A 20730-nucleotide genomic window follows, 5' to 3' on the forward strand; every position below is an offset into this window, starting at 1 on the left:
ATTTTTAATTAAATTAATCAAATTTTTTTAACATGAACGGTAACATTTCTTTTTCATATTTAACATATTCATATTAGCCTACAAGCCAAATTATGTTGTTTTGTTGTTGTCGAAACTTATTCCTAAGTGCATTTGTCATTAAAATAAATATTTGCCATTGATCATTCTTAATTTTGAAGACCAGGGGACCTGCGGGGTTTGTGGGATCGTAGCGCGGAGTGAAACAGGCGGATCTGAGGGACTCTGCGTGTGAGGTTCATTGGCATCCAGGTATTCGATGGATTGGGTGAGCGCCCTCTACTGGAATACCTCAGTCAGAATCCTTACTGATTCAAAGGACTCGTGAGAGTCGGATCCGTTCAGTGAGTAATTTAGAGGGATTCGAATCCGGGTTTCTCGTCTCAACTGTACACAGTAGAGCTGTAATCGGCGCTGCTCGGGGGGCGTGGCTAGCTTTATGAGCAACGCACACTCTGAAATAGGTTGAATAATTAGGATTTAATGTAACCCCCTTTTTAATATACCGCAAAATATTTTTTTTTTAATAAACTAGAAAAAAGGGGAATGGTATGCCAATTTACATCTTCGCATACACAACAAGTAAACAAAGTAAACAAGTAAACAAATTCCATTTCACATATTCAAGTGGTCTAGTACCATTTACTAAGGCGTATATTTATTATTACTATAAAATTGTGTTCATAGTATACTGTTATATTTTAGGTAAATTTCAAGAGGGGTTTTATTTTTACTCAGGCGCGTGCGCAGGGCAGCCCGGGGCTTTGGCGCGCTGGGGTCCTGAGCGTCCGCGTGCAGCACTACGTTGCCATGATGCGCAGTGTTATTTTGCTCCGTGTCCTGTTGTGGAATACAAACCGCCGTTTTTGAGTCTTGTTTTTTTTTTTATGTAAATAATTTTTAAGGTTAATTAAATACCATGATGCCGGGGGAGAACCAGTCCGGGGCTGGAGAAGTCGGATCAGAAGCGACTATTGGCACTTGTCAAAACTGCACTGTTTTAAATCAGGTGCGTCCAAAGGAGACGATTCTATGTACAGTTTTATATAGAATGTGTGTGTGTGTGTGTGTGTGTGTGAATGATCTGTAAAACTGTTTGTTTTTCATCGACTTGTGTCTAGTTGTTTTAGTGTTAGCTTAATGAGTGGGTCTTTACCTGCGCGAGTTCAGCATCATTAAGACAGCTGGTCATGTGACCTATCAGGGGTCACATGACCAGTGATGGTGCTAATGATAAGTACCCAGAGGTGCCAATAGTTTGTTACTAAATCAGTTTATGTATTGTGTTTTCTGCAGCAGTTGTAGTGATCAGTGTACCTTTACCTTCTCCTCTCATCAACAGACAGTTTCACGTTTGTCTAATATAAAATCACCACCTGGATTTAACTAAGCAACTAGTTAAGAGCTTTACTGCAGTGATTAATTTGTGTCCGCAGGAACCAGGTTATTTAACCCTAACTGATTCAGTCAGGGTTATCAGGGTAAGAGGCGGGTGGCGGATGAAGCGATGAACCCATCATGCATAGAGTCCAAGTGTACAAGTCTGTAGGAGGCGGTTTTACGATCTGTTGTTGCTTGTGTTGGTCAGGTTTAGGATCAGCTGAAGACCTGACTATACTGAATAAACAGGTTTTTCCATCACTCTGATGGCACAGGCGTATTCTTAGATGACAATGCCAGGATTCATCAGGCTCAGACTGTGAGAGAGTTGTTCAGGGAGGGAAAAAGCATCATTGAGAATCAGTGTCACCCATTGAGAATCTTTGGGATGTGCTGGAGAAGGCTTTAACACATAGTATACCGACATTTACAGAGTGTCTTGCATTTGCAACAGTGGCAAAGGTGATCGAAAGGTGATCGAAATGATGCCACGGTCGTAATCAAAGCAAAAGGCAGTTCAATAAATTATGAATGCGTGTGCTTTTTTTTGGGCCTGGAAGTGTATATTATGGCGACTGTGATTTGATATATGATACATTGCCAATACTTTTTAAATACTTCTTAGAGTACTAGACACTAATAGGTAATATGTAAACAAATTGGACATTTTTTGGACATACTCCCAATTAAGCAGGAGCATTTTACCTCAGGTTTATATCGTAATTGTTATTAAATTCTAAAACTAGTGACTCCTTACAGCGCTAAATAAAAAGTTTTTAATGATATGTATACTGTATTACATTTTATATTACATTTACAAGTGTTTCTCATTTATTTATTTAGAAAGATGCTGAATTCTGCCCTCTGAATGGTCAGTAGAGATGGGGGAGAAAATGATTCTGATGCATATTCCATCAATTCTTTTGTGTAACAATTCATTTATCAACCCACTAAGTCCACTTTTTTTTTTTTTTTTTAACACTTTTAATTTGTATATTTTTGCATGTGGGGCGGTTAAAATGTTGCTCTTCCTCTATAATCCTCTAAGTGGCACGGTACAGTCTCCAATGTTATCGGTTTGAGTGGAATTCAACTGTATGGGAAACACCAATGTTCAAATCCCAAGTACAACAGTTGAGACGCAATTTCAGTTGTACACTTGGATGTTTTTCAGAGCCTGGATGAGTATGTGACCGCTTTACTGACGCTGAAACAGAAGATCATAGACACAGAGTGAGTAGACAGTTAACTCACATGCACACACACATATGCATTCATATATGGAAATATAAATCAGTACATATTATATGATGTGATGTTACTACATATAACAAGCAATTGCCATGAAACTTCTTACAAATTAACATCTTACATCTGCAGTAAAAACACTATTAAAATGGCCACTTATTCTAGAGCACTTTGGCAGGTTATGGTTTACCAATAACTGTTTCCTCAGGTTAAATCTTAGGAAGTAAAATACCACATTTTTTACAGGTTTTTACTCAAATTATTTGCCCATCATGCTCATCATTCTGCGAAACATATGTTGATGCACTGGGCCAGGGACGCTTTTCTATCTTACACAGTTGTGCTGCTGATGAGGAATTAATTTCAATGCAATTTTATTTGTATAGCGCTTTTAACAGCAGGACAAGTCAGACAGGTCCAGAGGGCAGAGGGGGTCTGGATCACTGGCAGCTCAGGGGCAACATGTGTAGCTCGACAGAAAGACAGGTAAAGGAAAAAGAGAAAAGAGAAAAGGAGAGAGAGACAAGAGAGGAGAGCGCAGAAGAGGAGAGATAACAGTTATGTATGATCACAGTCACGTGATGTATAAGGTGAATGTATACTGTATGTAGTGTAGAGTGCAAGCAGGGATTCTGACAGGAGTAACTATGGGATTTACTATGAGTGATTTGAGAGTGGGGAGGACAGCATCTAAACATACCAGTTCACCTAATACTCTACATCCATGAGTCCCCCAGATCTGCTCCTTTACCCAACGCAAATCTATTTACAAAAATGCTCGGGCTACTTAAATAAGTTTTAGCCTAGACCTAAACACTGAGACTGTGTCTGAGTCCCGGACATTAATTCCAAGGCTGTTCCATAACTTTAAAGCTTTGTAAGAGAAAGCTCTGCCCCCTGCTGTAGTTTTTACAATACGCGGTACTGGCAAGCAGTCTGCATCCTTTGATCGAAGTAGGCGTGGCAGATCAGAAGACACTAGCAGTTCACTTGGATACTGCGGCGCGAGACCATTTAATGCTTCATACGTCAAAAGTAGTATTTTAAAATCGATGCGAAATTTCACGGGGAAGTGAAAATAAAGTGTTAGCTGTTAAAAACTGTATCAGTAATGTACTAAAAACTACTATGATTTAATTATACTTTATAAAGTACCATTAAACTGAGTATAAATGTTATAAATATATAGTATATATTATAAATACTATTATAAAGTAATATACTCAAGTACTGAAAGTAGTGTGCATGTAGGTTGTTCCATTGCACCATTCACCAAGGTCAAATAAATACATGTTGTATATAATATGGAAAATAAAAACCAACAATTTGTCATCTTTAAATTTCCTCAATCATTATGAGAGAAACCAAAGGCACTTATTTAAGAATATAATTTTATGATATTCTTTATGATAGTTTTTACATCCTTATAGGACTTTATAATAGGAAGAGGGAACAACTGGCCAAAGGTTTATGGACACCTTTTTTTTTTAAAAACTTACAGTTATAGATTTAGTTTGTTTAGTGTCGTTATATTAACCTTTACTCTTTTTGGGGAGGCTTTTGACTAAAATATTACCATGTGCCCGGAGGAGTTCTCTTTATTTAGCCACAAGGTCTGGCGAGAAGGTCTGGCACGATCGCTCGTTCTGGTTCATCTCAAAGGCGTTCAGTGACCCTATCCTTGGGAAGACATGTCTTCCTGGAGCTTGTTTTTTTGTGCACAGGGTCTGTCACTGTCGTGCTGGAACTCATTTGGGCTTTTAGTACCAGTGAAAAGTTGTAATGCTTCAGCATGCAAAGACAGTAATTGTGTGTCTTTATCAAACTTTTGGCCATATAATGCAAGTGATTATGAAATGTACTGACTTTTTATATATGAAGCTCTAAACTAGTGAAGTCTTTTTCATTACAGAAGAATAATCATGTACTTATTTGTTGACTTTTTTGTTTCTTTTTCATTTCAGCCTCCTGCTGAGCGAGTATAAAGAGAAGTGTGATGATATCCTTTATGCACCTAAGCACCAATTTACTAGTTATGGATGCAATTATGAACAATATGTGCACATAAGAACCATTTGAATTCCTCTGATGAGATCAGAGTGATTAAGTACAGTACTATTAAATGTGCTTGTTTGTGGGTTTCGTTTAAACAGAAGGAGAGAAACTTATAATCCCCTATGGTGTCCCAGTCTCTTGTATGTTAGTGTGACTAAGCTGTCTGAAGGAACATACAGTAGGTAGCCCCAGGGCCACAGGCTGAGGGTGATAAAAGGGCAAACAGAGAATTGTAGATCCAAACACAGTCACAAGATTCAGAGTATAGGGCCAAACTTCTTATATTATTAGATTCTTATTGGATATATAATCTCGGGGGGCGTTCAAGTCAAACCAGGACACGTAAATGAAGGCGTTAAACCCGATTTAAATTAGGAGTAGCTAGATATGCAAATGAATATTATTATGTTTAAAGTCAATGCCGATTGTCCCAGAGCTCAGTGTGAAGAGAACTTTTCAGAATGCCCCACGTCGGAAGCATATCCAGTAAGTCCCTTACAAGCGTTACGAGGGGTACAACCTTTCAAAGAAACAGACAAGCATTGTGCATGTTCAATTGCAGAAGTTAGACAACATGTCCGGCGTACATCGTTGCATGCGTGCAGCGTGTATCCCAGGATGTCCGGAAGCAAGTGCAATAGTAGCGATAAAGCTGATACTGTTAAGAAGCGCCAAGCAATACCGATGGAGACAAAATAAGAATAATAAAATAATTGAGAGAATGAAGAAAAATGAAAAGATGGCAGTCATTGCTCGTTCTTTTAACATGAATTGTTCAATCATCAGCACAATTCTAAAGAACAAAGACAAGATCATGGAACATGTTAGTTTTATATTGTGTATAGCCAATTGTTTCCAATCTTAGTACCTAAAGAGTGTTTGTTGGACCTGCAAACAAATTGGACTTATAAATGAGCTCTCGAAACTGAATTCGTTCGTAAGTTGGGGACTTACAACTGCTGTTGCTTTGCTATTGCATGAACCCTGAAACCGCTCGACATGTAGCGCACCTCTCTGTGGAGTAAACTCCTAGTCAGTCCTTCTGATGTGCTAGAGTTTGACTGGAACTGGACAGAGACCGCCGGACAGTTATGTCCCTATTATTTAGCATCTTACATGGGTACGAGTGCTGTGTTCTCATTTGTCGAAACGTTCTGTGCAGTGCTTCATGTGCTAAAAGAAACACTTCAATGTATTTACATCATGTGCTGATGTAATGAATGTAGGCATGTCAGATCATTGATTTTACTGAAATTTAAATCTAAAACTACTGTCAGTTTCCTTGACTAAGTGATTACAGCTTCAGAAATCTCAAAGGTAAGACTTTTCTCCTTTAATTATAAACGTTATAGCTATGCCTCCTTCACTAGGATTGACTGACACAGCTGTTAAGTCCTAACATCTGGGAATGACTGACAGTAGGCACACTTTCTACATTTTCATTTTAAAGCACAAGATTTAAGTAATAATCTTAACACGTTTCTTTCACTGTGGCTGACAAACACCTTCAGTATCACACACCCCGACTCCTTTTTTGGGACTGACGGGCATAAAGGCCAAACCTCAGAAAGTATTGGAGGAACAAGACCGTTTTAAAATTAATTTATTCATTCATTCATGCATTCATGTATTTATTTATTTCTACCTTTACATGTAATTTCAAGAAATTTTGATTTATTTTTTTTTTCAATCTGCATTTAGCTATGACTAAAATATCAGCCTTGTGATTCCAATACTTTTTTAGGTCACTGTAGTTAATGTACGCTGTAACAAAAGTGTTTTGTTGTGTGTGTGGTTAATATTATTTGTATTTTACATACATATATATAATTATTATTATTATTTTTTTAGAGAGAGCACTAAGCTACACAAAGAGCTAGACGAGGTGTTGCTAAAACTTGGCCCGTTAGAAAAGCAGACAGCGGAGTACGAGGCAGTCAGAGCTGAGCTACAGGAAACCACAGTAAGTTCACTAATCATCCATTAATGATTTATGGATCTATATTGATTATATATCATGCTGAGAGGCCGTTAATCCATTACAGAAATCCCATCTGAATAGCTGTGGCATTATTGGGCTTTAACCCTGCTGTACTAGCTTGTACAGCAATTACTAATAATGTTAGCTTATTATTTTTTTATTATTATTTATATAAAATGATCTTGATTTGATTTCAGTTAATGTAATTTTTGGTGAAAGTGTTAATATCGTTTAGGCTCTACTCTCTAACTCACGCTTCCATAATTTGTTAAAGATTTATATGAATAAATTTTGGTGCCCGTCTGTGTCATCATTGCATGTTTATTGTTTCTGTTCATTGCATTAAGGCTGCCTTGAAAGTGTATCAGGTGAAATCTGAGGAAGTGGATGGTTTGAGAGAAGAGAACCTCAAGGCACTTGCTATGTAAGAACTTTTCTGGTACTTTACAGAAGTTTATGTGAACGTCTATAAAGTTTACATAACTTATGTGTTCACTAATGTAATAATGTGTTTACAGAAGTAAAAGTTATATACCTGTGAATTAGTAACTGTTAAGGTTTAATTATGTTTTCAGGAACGCAAAGCTTGAAGAAAGTTTAAAGGAAGCGAAAGGTGAGAATAGTATTATACCTTTACACAACCTTTAGACTTTTGTAAAACTAGCTATAGACTCGATCTGAAAATTCACAGAAATCCTAGTTTAAATCATCGCTTTTCTCTCTTCATTCAGATGCAGCAAACACACAGAGGCTAGAAAATTCTAAGCTGACAGCTGAGAAGAAATTGCTAGAAAGCGACCTGCAGAAGACTCAGGTGAGGATTTGGATTAATCAGTGCTGTAGAAATGTTTGTAAAACCACAACATTAATCTGTTTTGGTTTATTCTGTTTTTAAAGGAGTCTCTCAGGCTGAGTCAAAAGGACGTGGAAGAGGCGGAGGGTCTGAAGCTGCAGAATGCCAAATCACTCATTCTGTAAGTGTGTTGAGAAATACAAAAATACTGTGATCAGGACATCTCAGTCTTATTGATGGATGCATCGAAACCTTTTTTTTTTTTTTTTCTTCAAAAAAATGTTTTTGTTTAATGTAAAGAGAACTTAAGTCCAGTGTTTAAATAGAACATTACATTCTCACTTATTAAATGCTAGTTTAATATGAGACACATGTCAGTGATGGGAATCAACAGGGATCACATGATACAATACCGTCACGATACCTTGGTCCTAATTTTATAAATATTCTAATTCGATATTTAACTTGTTCCATATTTCTTTACAATTCTAAACAAACTACCAGACAGGATGCTGTACTGTGCGAATAGTTTAGAGCACACCACCAGTAGGATTAAACTGCCACACAAAAGAATCCTAATAAATGATTGAATCGATGTGTTTTTCCCCATTTTTACGACATGGTGGAACAAAGTACAGTCCCGATCAAAAGTTTACTTGAAAAATGGAAAAAAATCATATTTTGGATGGTTAAATCTTAACAAGGTTCCAAGTAGAGCTTTAACATGCAACAAGAAGAAATGGGAGAGAGACAAAACATTTTTTGAGCATGCAATTTAATGAAAACAACGATTAAACTGAAACAGGCTGTTTTACAGCTGATCAAAAGTTTAGGACCACACCTCCTAAAAAATCCGTAAACCCCCCCCAAAACAGGAAATCTAATTTCCAACCATAAACTCGGTACTGAGTAGCTCCACCGTTATTGTTGATCACTTCAAAAATTTGTTGCGGCATACTTGATGCAAGCGTTTCCATGAGGTGAGTGGGAACATTTCTCCAAGTGGTGAAGACGGCCGCACGAAGGGCATCTACTGTCTGGAACTGTTGTCCATTTTTGTAAACTTCCCTTGCCATCCATCCCCGAAGGTTCTCAATTGGATTTAGATCAGGGGAACACGCAGGATGGGCCAAAAGAGTGATGTTATTCTCCTGGAAGAAGTCCCTTGTCCTGTGGGCGTTGTGTACTGTAGCGTTGTCCTGTTGAAAAACCCAGTCGTTACCACACAGACGAAGGCCCTCAGTTATGAGGAATGCTCTCTGCAACATCTGGACATAGCCAGCGGCCGTTTGACGCCCTTGCACGTCCTAAAGCTCCATTGTTCCACTGAAGGAAAAAGCACCCCAGACCATTATGGTGTCCCCTCCACTGTGGCGCATAGAAAACATCTCCGGTGGAATCTGCAGGTCATGTCAGTAACGTTGGAAACCATCAGGACCATCAAGGTTACATTTTTTCTCATCAGAGAATAAAACTTTCTTTCACCTTTGAATGTCCCATGTTTGGTGCTCTCTTGCAAAGTTCAAACGAGCAGTTCTGCGGCGTGCAAAGAGACGAGGTCCTTAAAGACGTTTTATGTTGTTGAAGTCCTTCAGTCTCAGATGCTGTCTGATGGTTATGGGGCTGCAGTCAGCACCAGTAACGGCCCTAATTTGGGTCGAGGATTGTCCAGTGTCTTGACGGACAGCCAATTGGATCCTCCGGCTCAGTGCTGGTGAAACTTTTTTGGGTCTTCCACTTGACTTTTTGTTCCATAACCCTCAGGATCATTTAAGAAATTCCAATTGACTGTCTTACTGCGTCCCACCTCAGCAGTGATGGGGCGCGGTGAGATACCCTGCTTATGCAGTTCAACAACCTGACCACGTTCAAAAAGGGATAGTCTTTTTGCCTTTGCCATCAGAACGTGTGACTACCTGACATGAAAATGACAATCAGCACAGATTTGGCCTTTTAAAGGCATGTGGTCCTAAACTTTTGATCAGCTGTAAAACAGCCTGTTTCAGTTTAATCATTATTTTCAATTAATTGAATGCTCAAAAAAAAATGTTTTGTCTCACTTCCATTTCTTCTTGTTGCATGTTGAAGCTCTACTTGGAACCTTGTTAAGATCCAACCATGCAAAATATGATTTTTTGTCATTTTTCAAGTGGCCTTAAACTTTTGGTTGGGACTGTATGTTCATTATATAATTATGGTACAGTTTGAGTTTTAATACAAATGTAATTTTTTTTCCTGTTTACCAGAGTGGGAGAGTTTCAGGTTCAGGAGATTCCTGACACAAAGCTCAGGAGTGGGCCCAAATATAACACCATACTTTAGGCAGCAGTCATTTTATTTTTATTTTTTTTATTACTCGCTACAATGGTTAAAGTTTGCAATTATGCAATCTAGGATGTACATGCATGCCAGTGTTAGCTAGCTAGTTTTATGATGTAGAATTTGGGTGATTTGTGTAGGTTTGTTAAAGCAATACAAGTTAGATATGTTTGCTTACTTTTCAGCTAATAGGCTGATTGTTCGATCTCTTTTTTTCTCTCTTTTCCCTCCACAGAAAAAGCAATCTTGAAAATCAACTTCTGGCACTTGAAGGTCTGTATTTTGGCTAACCCTAGTGTATAAAAAAAAATATATATATATATATATATAGATAGATAGATATATATATATATATATATAGATAGATAGATAGATAGATAAAATCCCTGATATGACGTGACTATTATATTTAGTTATTATTAATATGTAATGTTGTTATTACAGACATAAACCTTAAGCAGAATCATACAATCCAAGAATTGAAGAACAAAAACAATAATCTTGAAAAAAGCAACAGATTAATCGAGGTATCCATTTTTAATTATTTAAATAATTTAAAGATTTACTTTAAGTGGGAACAGTAACATAAATGCTGTTGTGTTGGCTTTTTTTTTTTTACAACTACAGGAAAAATATGCAACAATGGAAAAAGAGTTTAACAAAGGTAACATTGAAATCTCTGTTTTACTTTATATTTTATATATTATATATTTTTTTTACTTTATATGTGTAACTGAATATTTGGACATAATTGCATATATGTAAAAACATATATTTATAAAACATTGGTTGTCATTGCAGAGAAAAGCTGTGCATCTACACAAACTGAGAATGAGTCCAAAGTTGACAAAGGTATTTTCAGACAACACAAAAAAATACACATAGTTTAAAAAAGACCATTTACAATATTTTCTAGATTCTAAGAAAAATTTTATTCGCTGCAACTAATGTCAACAATAAATTGTGTAAATAAAACCTTTAAACCAATCAAACAAATCAGTAATAATTATTGAATCATTATATAATTGTAAATTTTATAAGACATTATAATACAAATACACATGGTACATTGGTACAGACAAAAAACTAAATTTGCCACAAAATTATCACTTTAGGAAACTGGGATATTGTTTCACTGCATATTATAAAAAAAATAGACATTTTAAAATAAAAAACTAGAAATCATGCCATTATTTAATTCATACTTACAATGTGTCACCTTTATTTTCTTGTAATTTTCAGCTAAAATCTGGACCCTCCTACAGGAAGTCTGGCACTGTGTGGACCCTCTGTCCAAAACGGCAGAAACTTTGGGCTCAAACGGTAATTACTAATAATAGCGACTAAGTAAAACGTTTTCTAAAATCTAATCATTGCTCATGAACTAACATTTTTATTTTATCCACAGACAATCACCGCTCAACGTTCCGACCTCCGAGATCTCCTTGTCCACTGCCTGTCAGTCCATTTAGAAAGCAGATGCCTCAGTCACCGGTCTCATCTCCAAAAGGAGCTAAAGTGTCTCCAGAGACGAGTAAATCTGTATCTTTGTTAATGACACCAAGCAGTCCAACTACAGACCAGAAGACAAGGAGAATGGGCAGGAAGAAGAAAAGAAGCTCGGAGTCTACGGATCTAAACGAAAGCTGCACAAATACAGATGAAGCCAGCGATTCATCACTTAATAAAGATGGTCCTGTTGATTGGGTATTAAAAGAAGAAAGCTGCAGGAAAACCCCAGACATCTGGGAAATTCTCAGCCTCTCTCATCCTTTGCCCGCGCCTATATCTCCACTGCCTCCTGATGAGTTGGTAATTAATTATGAATGAATAACAATTTTTTGCATTAAATAATATTTAAGAAAAACATGCTGATCATCATTTAAATTCTCCGCTTATTAAAGACTATTATAAAATCAGAGCCACAGGTCAATGTTGAGGATTGACAGAAAGCCGAAGACAGTGAAGTACAGTTCTTGTATGAAAAAGTGGAAAAAGGTTTTACAGATAATCTAATGCGTTTACAACATTTGTTTAATTATACTTAATTAAAGTTAGTTACTAGGGCTGCACAATCTGAGTAAAATAAATTATTTTGACACATACTGCAATTGCTATTTAAAGGATTGCAACTTAACTGCGATATTTAAATATACATTTTTATTAAATTGTGTATTTGTATTTACCCAAGATAACAGCAAATAGTTGGATAAATTATTTTATTAATAGGATGTTTGCGAATATTTATTTATCAATTCAAAATTACTTAAAAAAAACTTAAATTATTGAGGAACTACATAAATTTCAAACTATGCATATATTACCTGTGATAAATTGCATAAGTGTTCGTGATTAGTTAATGAATGAATTGATTGATTGCACGGGTCCATATTGCAATTTTGATTTTAATACGATTAACTGCACAGCTTTCTTAGTTAGTCATCTCATTGTCTCTTTCTCGAAGTTAATGAGGCAAAATCTAAGTGTAAACTCCTCTGGCTTTAGAAATCTTTACACCCAGACATTAGCAGTAGATCCTTTAAGACCTAAAAACTGTGAGGTGGGCAATCATCGCTCGAATTTGTTTGTCCAGTACGTTCATCCTACTGGATTGAGATCTGGGAAATTTGAAGACTCTGTCATTACTTTGAACTCATTATGTTTCTTAAAACATTCCTGAACATTTTGGTTTGCAATCTAATCTGTTTATTAGTCCTAGATTATGTGGAACATTCAGAATACAGGCTATAACTGTAGAAACATGATACCTTGTAATGAATGTGTTTAAAAGAAACCTATTTTATATAAATAATGCACACCTTCTGGCCACCAGGTTAAGCATTCAAACATTGTCAGTTTTTATTATCTTGAGACTTTTAAACCCTTTATAAGTGCACATTTGATTACAAACCTTTGTAGTTCATTTCAGAAACTTGTATACTGTTTGTTTCAGGACGAGATGGAGGTCGAAGCAAGTCTCAGAGAGTGTTCAGATTCAAAGGCTGAAGATGGGCAAAAACCACAGTCTACAGAACCGAAACCTTTAGACGACAGTGTAGCAGTTTTTTCCCCTGTTTTCTCTGATACAGATAACAAAAACCTTCGAAAAGTTTCGACAGAGAGCCAAGAAACGCAAGTAGAAAATATGTGCAAAATAATGGAAAACACAGAAGATTCACCTTGCACAGTTGCAACAGCAAGCGTACCGAATGAATCAGATGGGGAATGTGTTGGCTTCAACCCAGTCACGGTAATCAGCACCAATGAGGAGCGTACAGATCAAATAAACAGAAAATCATTATGTAACGGCAGCCATGAAGTACTTAAGGATACAAATTCTAAGGATGCAGTCAGACAAAGTTTAGAACCCGTACAGCAGGTTACACTCCCTGAGGAGTCCCCAGAGAAAGACGACAAATCGGTCCAGAATCACTCTGAAGTTAATTCATGTGTGCCTGGATCATCTTCTCCACAAACATGTTCTAAGACAGAGCCAGAAAAAACGGAAGAGGAAATCCAGAGTGTCTTGACTCTACAGACTAATGCAGGTTTAAATTCGGTTGGAGATCACAACAGCTCTGGTGGACAACACAGTGAATCATCTTATACCATACTTAATGATGCCACTTCTGGAGATTCCTCAGATGAGGAGGAGTTTCTAGGTCTGAAAAGAAAAGTCAAAGGGAACTGTTTGCGAGCAGGGGATTTGGACGGTGTTAATTCAAAGAACCCAGTATTTAATGAAACCCAGGAATGTGTTGATCATGTTCAGGGAACACACGGTGAAGCGAAAGAAGAGCATCATCAGCTAGAAAAGGAAAAGGACGATGGCCATGTGAGTGATGGCAGCATTACTGTGAATGTGTGCAAACCTGCAATTCTTGAAGACGTAGATGTTCTGCAAGAGACAGGACTAGCAAAGATGGATCAAGATGAATCTGAGAACTGTTTGAATAACTCTTTACCAGATCTTGATGCACACAGTCAGGAAGAAAATGGTGTACTATCTCGATCTTTTAGCCCCAAGACTGAAAATATGAATGGTTGCCTGAAAGAGGATGGTGCCAAACCAAAAGACTCACCTAATACATCTGAAGTTATTTGTCCTGCATCTTCGATAAATACGCTTACACCATCAGTTTTGGATAATATTGTGAATCTACCTCTCACAAAAGTCGCTTCCAGAAATGCACTTACCTCACCTCTGTCTACAGAATCAATTAGAAAGGTTCTCACAGAGATGGGTCCTCCACTACCTCCAGTTGTTTTACCATTGACTGCAACTCCACCAAAATTTAAGAGGCACCTTATTCAAAATCGGCCCAGCATCCAGTTGCCTACCTGGTCATCAACAGAAGGGCCATTTTCCTTCAACCACCAGTCAAAAGCACCTTCTCCTGACCCTGGCCTTCAAGAAGAAGTAAAGACGCCACTATCTACGACCACCCCTTCACCATCACGTGGCGTTCCCTCTTCCCCTCTGCAGTTTGGATCAGCAACTCCCAAGCATGCGCTTCCTGTTCCAGGAAGGCTACCTTCATCTGCATTAAACTCCTCATCCCCGTCTGCCTCACAGGAGAACTCCATGCAGATGCTGGATACCATGTATCCGGAGCTTTCAGCCCAAGCCAGGACTCTAAATATTTTGCGCGGGAATGTCAACCTCGGGAGGGCTGCGAATGAGAGAGGGGTTTCCCCACCTCCCATCAATCCAATCTCAGGGAATAAAACGATCAACACGTCATCCACAGCTTTCACAAAGACAGACCAAAAGGCGAAAAGATTCGGAGCGAACGTGTTACTACCGAAAAGCGCCAAAAGGCTTCGCCTTGATACTTGTTCACCTGATCCTGTAAGTCTTCCCCTTAGTGGGGGAGCTAATGATGACAAGCCAAGTAATGGTGTAGCATCACCAAAATACTCTCCAGTAAATGGTCAGTCAAGCAGCAGTCAAACGGCAGAAAAAGAAAGAAATGCCGTGGGCGATGCAAATGATACACAGTCCCTCATCTTCAGTGTGTTTGAAAAACTTGAAAATTCGTGCTTTGATGTGTTGCCTGTAATCAAGAGTCACGTGTTTCTTGGAAGGATCTCCGACATCCCTGTCCTAAGAGATGAAGAAAAATGTGTTATTGCTGATTTTTGCTCAAACCAGGTAAATTATTCATCTTTTTTCTATTAGTGTGCTGTAATTTAAATGTAGTAGTTAATTTCTATTAAAACTGTACAGTTGCCTTAATGACCTTATTAAGAGCTCTTATTCATTAACTATGTATATGTGTATGAACCTGCCCAAATTAACCAATATAAGGAGATGTTAATTTAAATCTTTGTACTGACTGAAAGTAAGAGAATCCTAGGGTTACCTGCTGTATCGCCCTGTGTAAATATGTGTGTTTGAGAACAAAAACAAAAATATAGTTGCAAGCAACGATGACGGGCCCAAGCACCCTGTGCCATCACCACCCCGTGGGCAGCGAACTACTTGCACACATTACACACTATACAGGTTCTAATGTCAGTTTGGGCCCTAAATGTGTGTGTGTGAGAGAGAGAGAGGTGTGTGTGTTTGACATTATTTCTAGGCGTGCTACAAATTAATTGTGCCTAATGTGAAAACACTCTAAATTATGTTGATTGTGTCCAAATTTCCTTTTCAGTCCTTTAGTAGTTATCCCAAGCCTTTACATATAAATTTCCTAATGACTAATTCCTAATCCTCTGCCATCTTGATCAGTCTTTAGCAGAGGAGCTTATGTTGGCTGTCTTGTCCAAGATCAAAGAGGAGGGACTTGGTATGAAACATGAACTCCTGCAGTCCTACTGTAGGGTGTATGTAGGCTTGTGTCGTTGGAGAGGAGACTGTCAGAAGGCACATGCCCTTGCCTACAGCCTTTTAAAAGAAGGTGAGGTTTCATTTTATTCTGTTTCAAATGTATTTACCAGTAAAACTAAAATCTGAACAAAAGTACCATAGTAGTAGCATGTGCTTTCTAGCCTTGTTTAAGGATTTGTGTGTGCGTGTTTGTAGTTATGTGCCATTGTTTTGTTCCATTGCAGACTTTCCTGAAGCCCCAAAGCTTATTTTATTCATGGTGACAACATGGCCGACCGTTCTATCCCACGACAGCTCTTTATGCCGAGCCATTCACATTGTGACCAAGCTCAAAGCAGAAGGAGAGACATTAGACTACCTCAGCAAATATCTGCACTGGGACGAGGTAAACAGCTGTCTCGCTGACGGGACAGAACATCTTTATATTGTGCTTTTATACAATGGTTCAGTTTAATTTAATTTGGAGTTAAATAAAATCTATTTTATTTTTTAAAGTGTTTATTTGTTTTTTTAAGTGAGAAAACTAATGTTATAACGAACAGGCTTATAACAGTAATTTAGCTACTCATTAAACTTTTTAAAATTGTAACCAAACCTGGGAAATATATTGAATATATTATAAAAATAATAAACGAATCGTATATTTATAAAATCGTGATACTTATAGAATCACAATTTTAATTGAATCGGCATCGAGGTATCATGATATCGTATTGGGAAGTGATTCCCATCTCTAACTTTGTACATAATCTGGATCCACCCGTGACAACACAATGGCTGCCAATAATGCACAATTAGATACTTATGAAAAATTTACAACCAGTGACAAATGTATCCATTCTATCAATTCTTAGGATTTCTTAGTTCATTCTTACTGAAGTTTATACACTTTTAATTATTATTATTTTGTTTTTTACTAGATGCCTCCAGGTGACATTCACAAAGTGATCACCAGCATACTAAAGGCTCTTCTCGAAGACAGCACTTTGATGTTCCAGAAGCATGATCGCCATGGTGATGACCTCTGTCCTGCTTCCTGGGAATACATCGTTAGTCTGGATCTCCTGTGTGCACATCTGGGCTGGAAATGGACTCATGACAATATCATAGGGTACTGTATATCAAACTTCTGTATCCGATGCATCAAACTTCTGTTGGATTAATGCATCCAGGACTTACTTAACAATAATAATTAAGCAATGTCACATGAGACGTTGAGTGTGATATTGCTTTTATACTACAGTTTCACAAACACCATTTATTATCAACAGATTATAATTTTGTTTCCTTATTTAGTCAGTTATTTTGCTCCACCAACACGTAAACTTTCATGTCTGGTGGAGCTGGCGACAGACAGTAAGTGTAGTTAACAGGGATAGAAGTAGTTTTAAATTCTTAACGGTACTATATAGCCAAAAGGTAAGCAGAATAAACCGTGGAGGTGATGGACAGTCATGTAAATCTCTTTACATTTCACTTTATATGTGCACTTACTCATTTATAATATGGTCACCATGTGACTTGGTGTCAGGAGCATGTGACTTGGGTTTTGTGGTTTCTCAATAACAAAGTTTTTTATTTGATGAATTTTTTATTTAATATATATTCTTTTTTAAGAAAATATAGATAACTGATAAGTCTCAAGATAATTTCCACATGCTGTTGTAAGATCATAATGGCTGATCTACTGTCACCACACATCATACTATATCTAACTATCTGTCTGTTTGTTTGTTTATTATTTTATTTACTAGAAAAGAGCTTTGGCCTGTTATGAATGCCTGGGTGACACAACCGAGGTCTGAGCAAACACCAGTCCGAGACGTTTGTGTAGCAGCAGTTTTGAGGCTGATTGGTAAGGTTTTTTTTTTTGTTTTTTTTTGCAAATCCAGTTGTAAGTCCAATATATCTAACATTAATTGTGGATAATTGATTTGCTTCACTGTTGGTCGTTTTTCATCTCTGTCAGGACGACTTGGTCAACTGGGCCTTAAGGAGAAACTGTGCATGTCAGTCCAAAATGTTGCAAAAGCCATAAACCTGTTTGGGAAACATGGAATATCAGAAGGTAATAAATTTCTTCTTTATACCCAACAATTTTTCTTTTCTTATATTGTTATTATTATTATATATTATTTTTCTTCTCCTTTCTTTCTCCCCTCCTCATCACCAAAGTGCTTTGCCCAGTAATGAGTTTAAATACTGTATTTTGTGCATAGGTGTGCCATGGGAGGTGCAGCTTTCTGCAGTCTACACCATTTACGATCTGGCACCCAGCAACCCCAAAGAAGCCCTGGAGGCTTTGGCATCATGGCGGGGAGAAATCAGAGAGTCGGTTCCCCCGGCAGTCACCAGCTGCCTCACACAGATTGGCTCCCTCTGTCGTCAGCTGAAGCAATGAAATTAAAACCTGTACAGCATTACCTGTCTCTTTATTTGCACAGTCTTTACTTTCGTCTTTATTAATGTGGAAAATCTGTCTGTTGTTGATTTCATTTTCCAGATTGTTTACGGTGCTCATTGTCCATTTGTAAATTCTTGTACATTTTGTATGTAGATTTATTGTTAAATGTTACATTAAAACTTGGTTTGTCTACACAAGGAAAGAAAGGAAATGGTCTTTAAATTTTGGCTTCTGTTTTTTTATTTTTGACAATTGTAAAACTCTCAGTGATAAATCTTCTACTGGGAAGCCTTGGATCCTCGCAATCATGTTACTTTGACATATACTTACCTAAAGATTATTATAGACCAAGTACACCCTTAAACAATAATGAAATTCTGTAATGATGGGGACTCTCAGTGTGTGCCCTGCCAACTTCCCCAAAAATCGTTCAAAAATGGTTGGAGTAACATGTTAGAGTTTTCAAGGTGTTGACAGGATCAGCCATGATTCGGCACCCCTGAAGGATGGGTTTCATCTTGGAGTTTTTTTTCTTGCTCATCGTTTTGTCAATACACATTTTTCACATTTTATTCAAATTTCCATAATGTGCTATACAAATATAATTAAATTGAAACAGACAGGGGTAAGGGCCTTGCTCAAAGGTCCAACAATGGCAACCTGGTGGAAGTGGGGCTTAAACTGACAACCTTGCAATCAGTAACTTAACCTACTTAACCTATTTGAGTTACTAATATAAAAATACTATTAATCGTACATGAATTTAAATGTCTCAAATCTTTTTAGTTGTTTTGATGATTACAGCTTAAAAAGGATTGACAGTAAAGGAATTTTAGTTTATGCACTCAGTTCTTGGTCGGGTCTACTTGAGCACGAATCACTTTCCTGTGGCTTACACTCCTCCTGAGGGGGTGTTGATCGTCTTCTGGACATCTGGCAAGTCAGCAGCGTTTTCCATGTGTGTACTGAACTAAACTGTAATTTTTATTTGAACTTTAAAAGAAACATTCTAACATGTTGGGATATGGATTTTTGATTTTCATCACAGCCAAGCGACAGGCAAGAAACCTGAAGTGTTAAAAGGATCTGTAAGGGGAGTGGACAAAGAACCTTCCTGAGATGTGTGCAAACCTGGTAACCGACTACAAGAAACGTCTTACCTCTGTGCCAAGTCATCTTTTGCTTGGGGATCAAAGACTTATTTTCCTTGTTAAAATGCAAATCAATTTATAACATTTATATAATGTGCATTTACTAATTTATTACTAATTTCCACTCTGGATCGATAAAGTTCTTTAAATTCTTGAAACTTCAGATGGTTAAATCATTTAGACATTCCGATGTTGATCACACATTTTGACAGCGATCTCAGTGGGATAATGAACATTGTAACTCTAATAAAATGTAAAGAACTGACCATTTTGATTCATACAAATTCACATTTCATACAAACTTAAATAATTCTTTTGACTATGTAAAGCTGCTTTGCGGCAATGAAAATTGCTAAAAGCGCTATACAAATAAAATTGAATTGAATTAAAGAGAATGTCGAGTAAGTAGGCACAGTAACTGCACAACAACCGTATGTGTTTCACATTTCATTAAAAATCGATTCCTGAAATATAAAACTGACTCAACTGAGTCTGTTGAGATTTACTGATGGAATCTATCAATGAATCTACCCTGAAGTTTTAGCACCATGCTACAGTATTACCCGCCTTTATTCCCGTGTCTTTTACAGAAAGCCTGAATAGTCACAGGTGTTTAAAACCACACAATCATCCCAGTCTCTAGTTTCAGGCTTCCTTTGGGCACTTCCAGACCCACCACTGGCTAACACTATCACCTGTCACTGTCACCTTTGTGGGAAGCGCTATGACTCTGGTGCCCATGAGGCACACTGGCTTAATGTCAGAAAGAAAATCAGCCATGAAAAGGGAGCGGAACATTTGCCTCAAACACTGGGATGTTCTCAAACTCCTGTCACTGCCTACTTGCACAAAAGTCTCTATGTTGGTCTCATATAATCTACGGGAAGCGTTTCCAATCATGAAGCGCACACGGGGGCGTAACTGAGGGAGATGAGTACCAGTCTCGCTGCTGCCAAGCTCAGTCCCCCCGATGACTTGATGGATTTCTAACGACTCCTTCCTCCAGCTGTGAGCAGAGAATAGTAGTCATATGCCTAATATTTATATTTACATCATAACTGAACGAACTCGGGGCCAAATTGTGATGGCTAGAAGACAGGGTTAGAACAAGTCCAAAACTGCAGCTCTTGTAGGATGTTCCTGGTCTGCAGTGGTCAGGACATAACAAAAGTAATCAAAGGAAAGAAAAACCATTGAACTGGCAATCATGGGTGGCCAAGGAGTACCCATGCACATGGGGAGTGAAGGCTTCGCCCGTGTAGTCCCGTCCGAAAGAAGAGCTGTAATGTAGATCAAATTGATCAAACTGTTCATGGTGGTTGCAATAAAAATGGGGGATCTACTCAAAATTAGGCAGGTGGTTATAATGTTATGACTGATCTGTGTATACAGTTATTGCAATTTTAAAAAATAAAATTGTAATAAATATTTCATTACACATCTCCCTTTAGGGGCCCCGTATTCATTGGTTTAAAATGTAAACAATGTGCCACTTCCAAACTTTTCCCTGCCTTTGTAGAGTTTCTCTGTTAGGCATTTGCACAA

The 20730-nt window shown here is 37.7% G+C and overlaps 1 protein-coding gene across 1 annotated transcript; it reads left to right on the plus strand.

Moving 5' to 3' along the window:
• The first annotated feature begins 796 nt into the window (after positions 1-796).
• On the plus strand, positions 797-18240 carry ice1 (KIAA0947-like (H. sapiens)). Its single transcript, XM_053495204.1, has 22 exons — positions 797-1027; positions 2573-2631; positions 4611-4645; positions 6000-6018; positions 6553-6664; positions 7030-7106; positions 7258-7295; positions 7414-7496; positions 7580-7656; positions 10030-10067; positions 10239-10321; positions 10422-10458; positions 10596-10646; positions 11037-11117; positions 11203-11606; positions 12748-14949; positions 15532-15700; positions 15855-16015; positions 16551-16741; positions 17385-17485; positions 17600-17698; positions 17850-18240. The coding sequence occupies exons 1-22, from the start codon at positions 938-940 to the stop codon at positions 18029-18031; spliced, it is 4389 nt and encodes a 1462-aa protein (XP_053351179.1). The 5' UTR covers positions 797-937; the 3' UTR covers positions 18032-18240.
• The last annotated feature ends 2490 nt before the right edge of the window (positions 18241-20730 follow it).

Source organism: Clarias gariepinus, chromosome 4 (assembly GCF_024256425.1).
Source record: "Clarias gariepinus isolate MV-2021 ecotype Netherlands chromosome 4, CGAR_prim_01v2, whole genome shotgun sequence".
NCBI lineage: Eukaryota > Metazoa > Chordata > Actinopteri > Siluriformes > Clariidae > Clarias > Clarias gariepinus.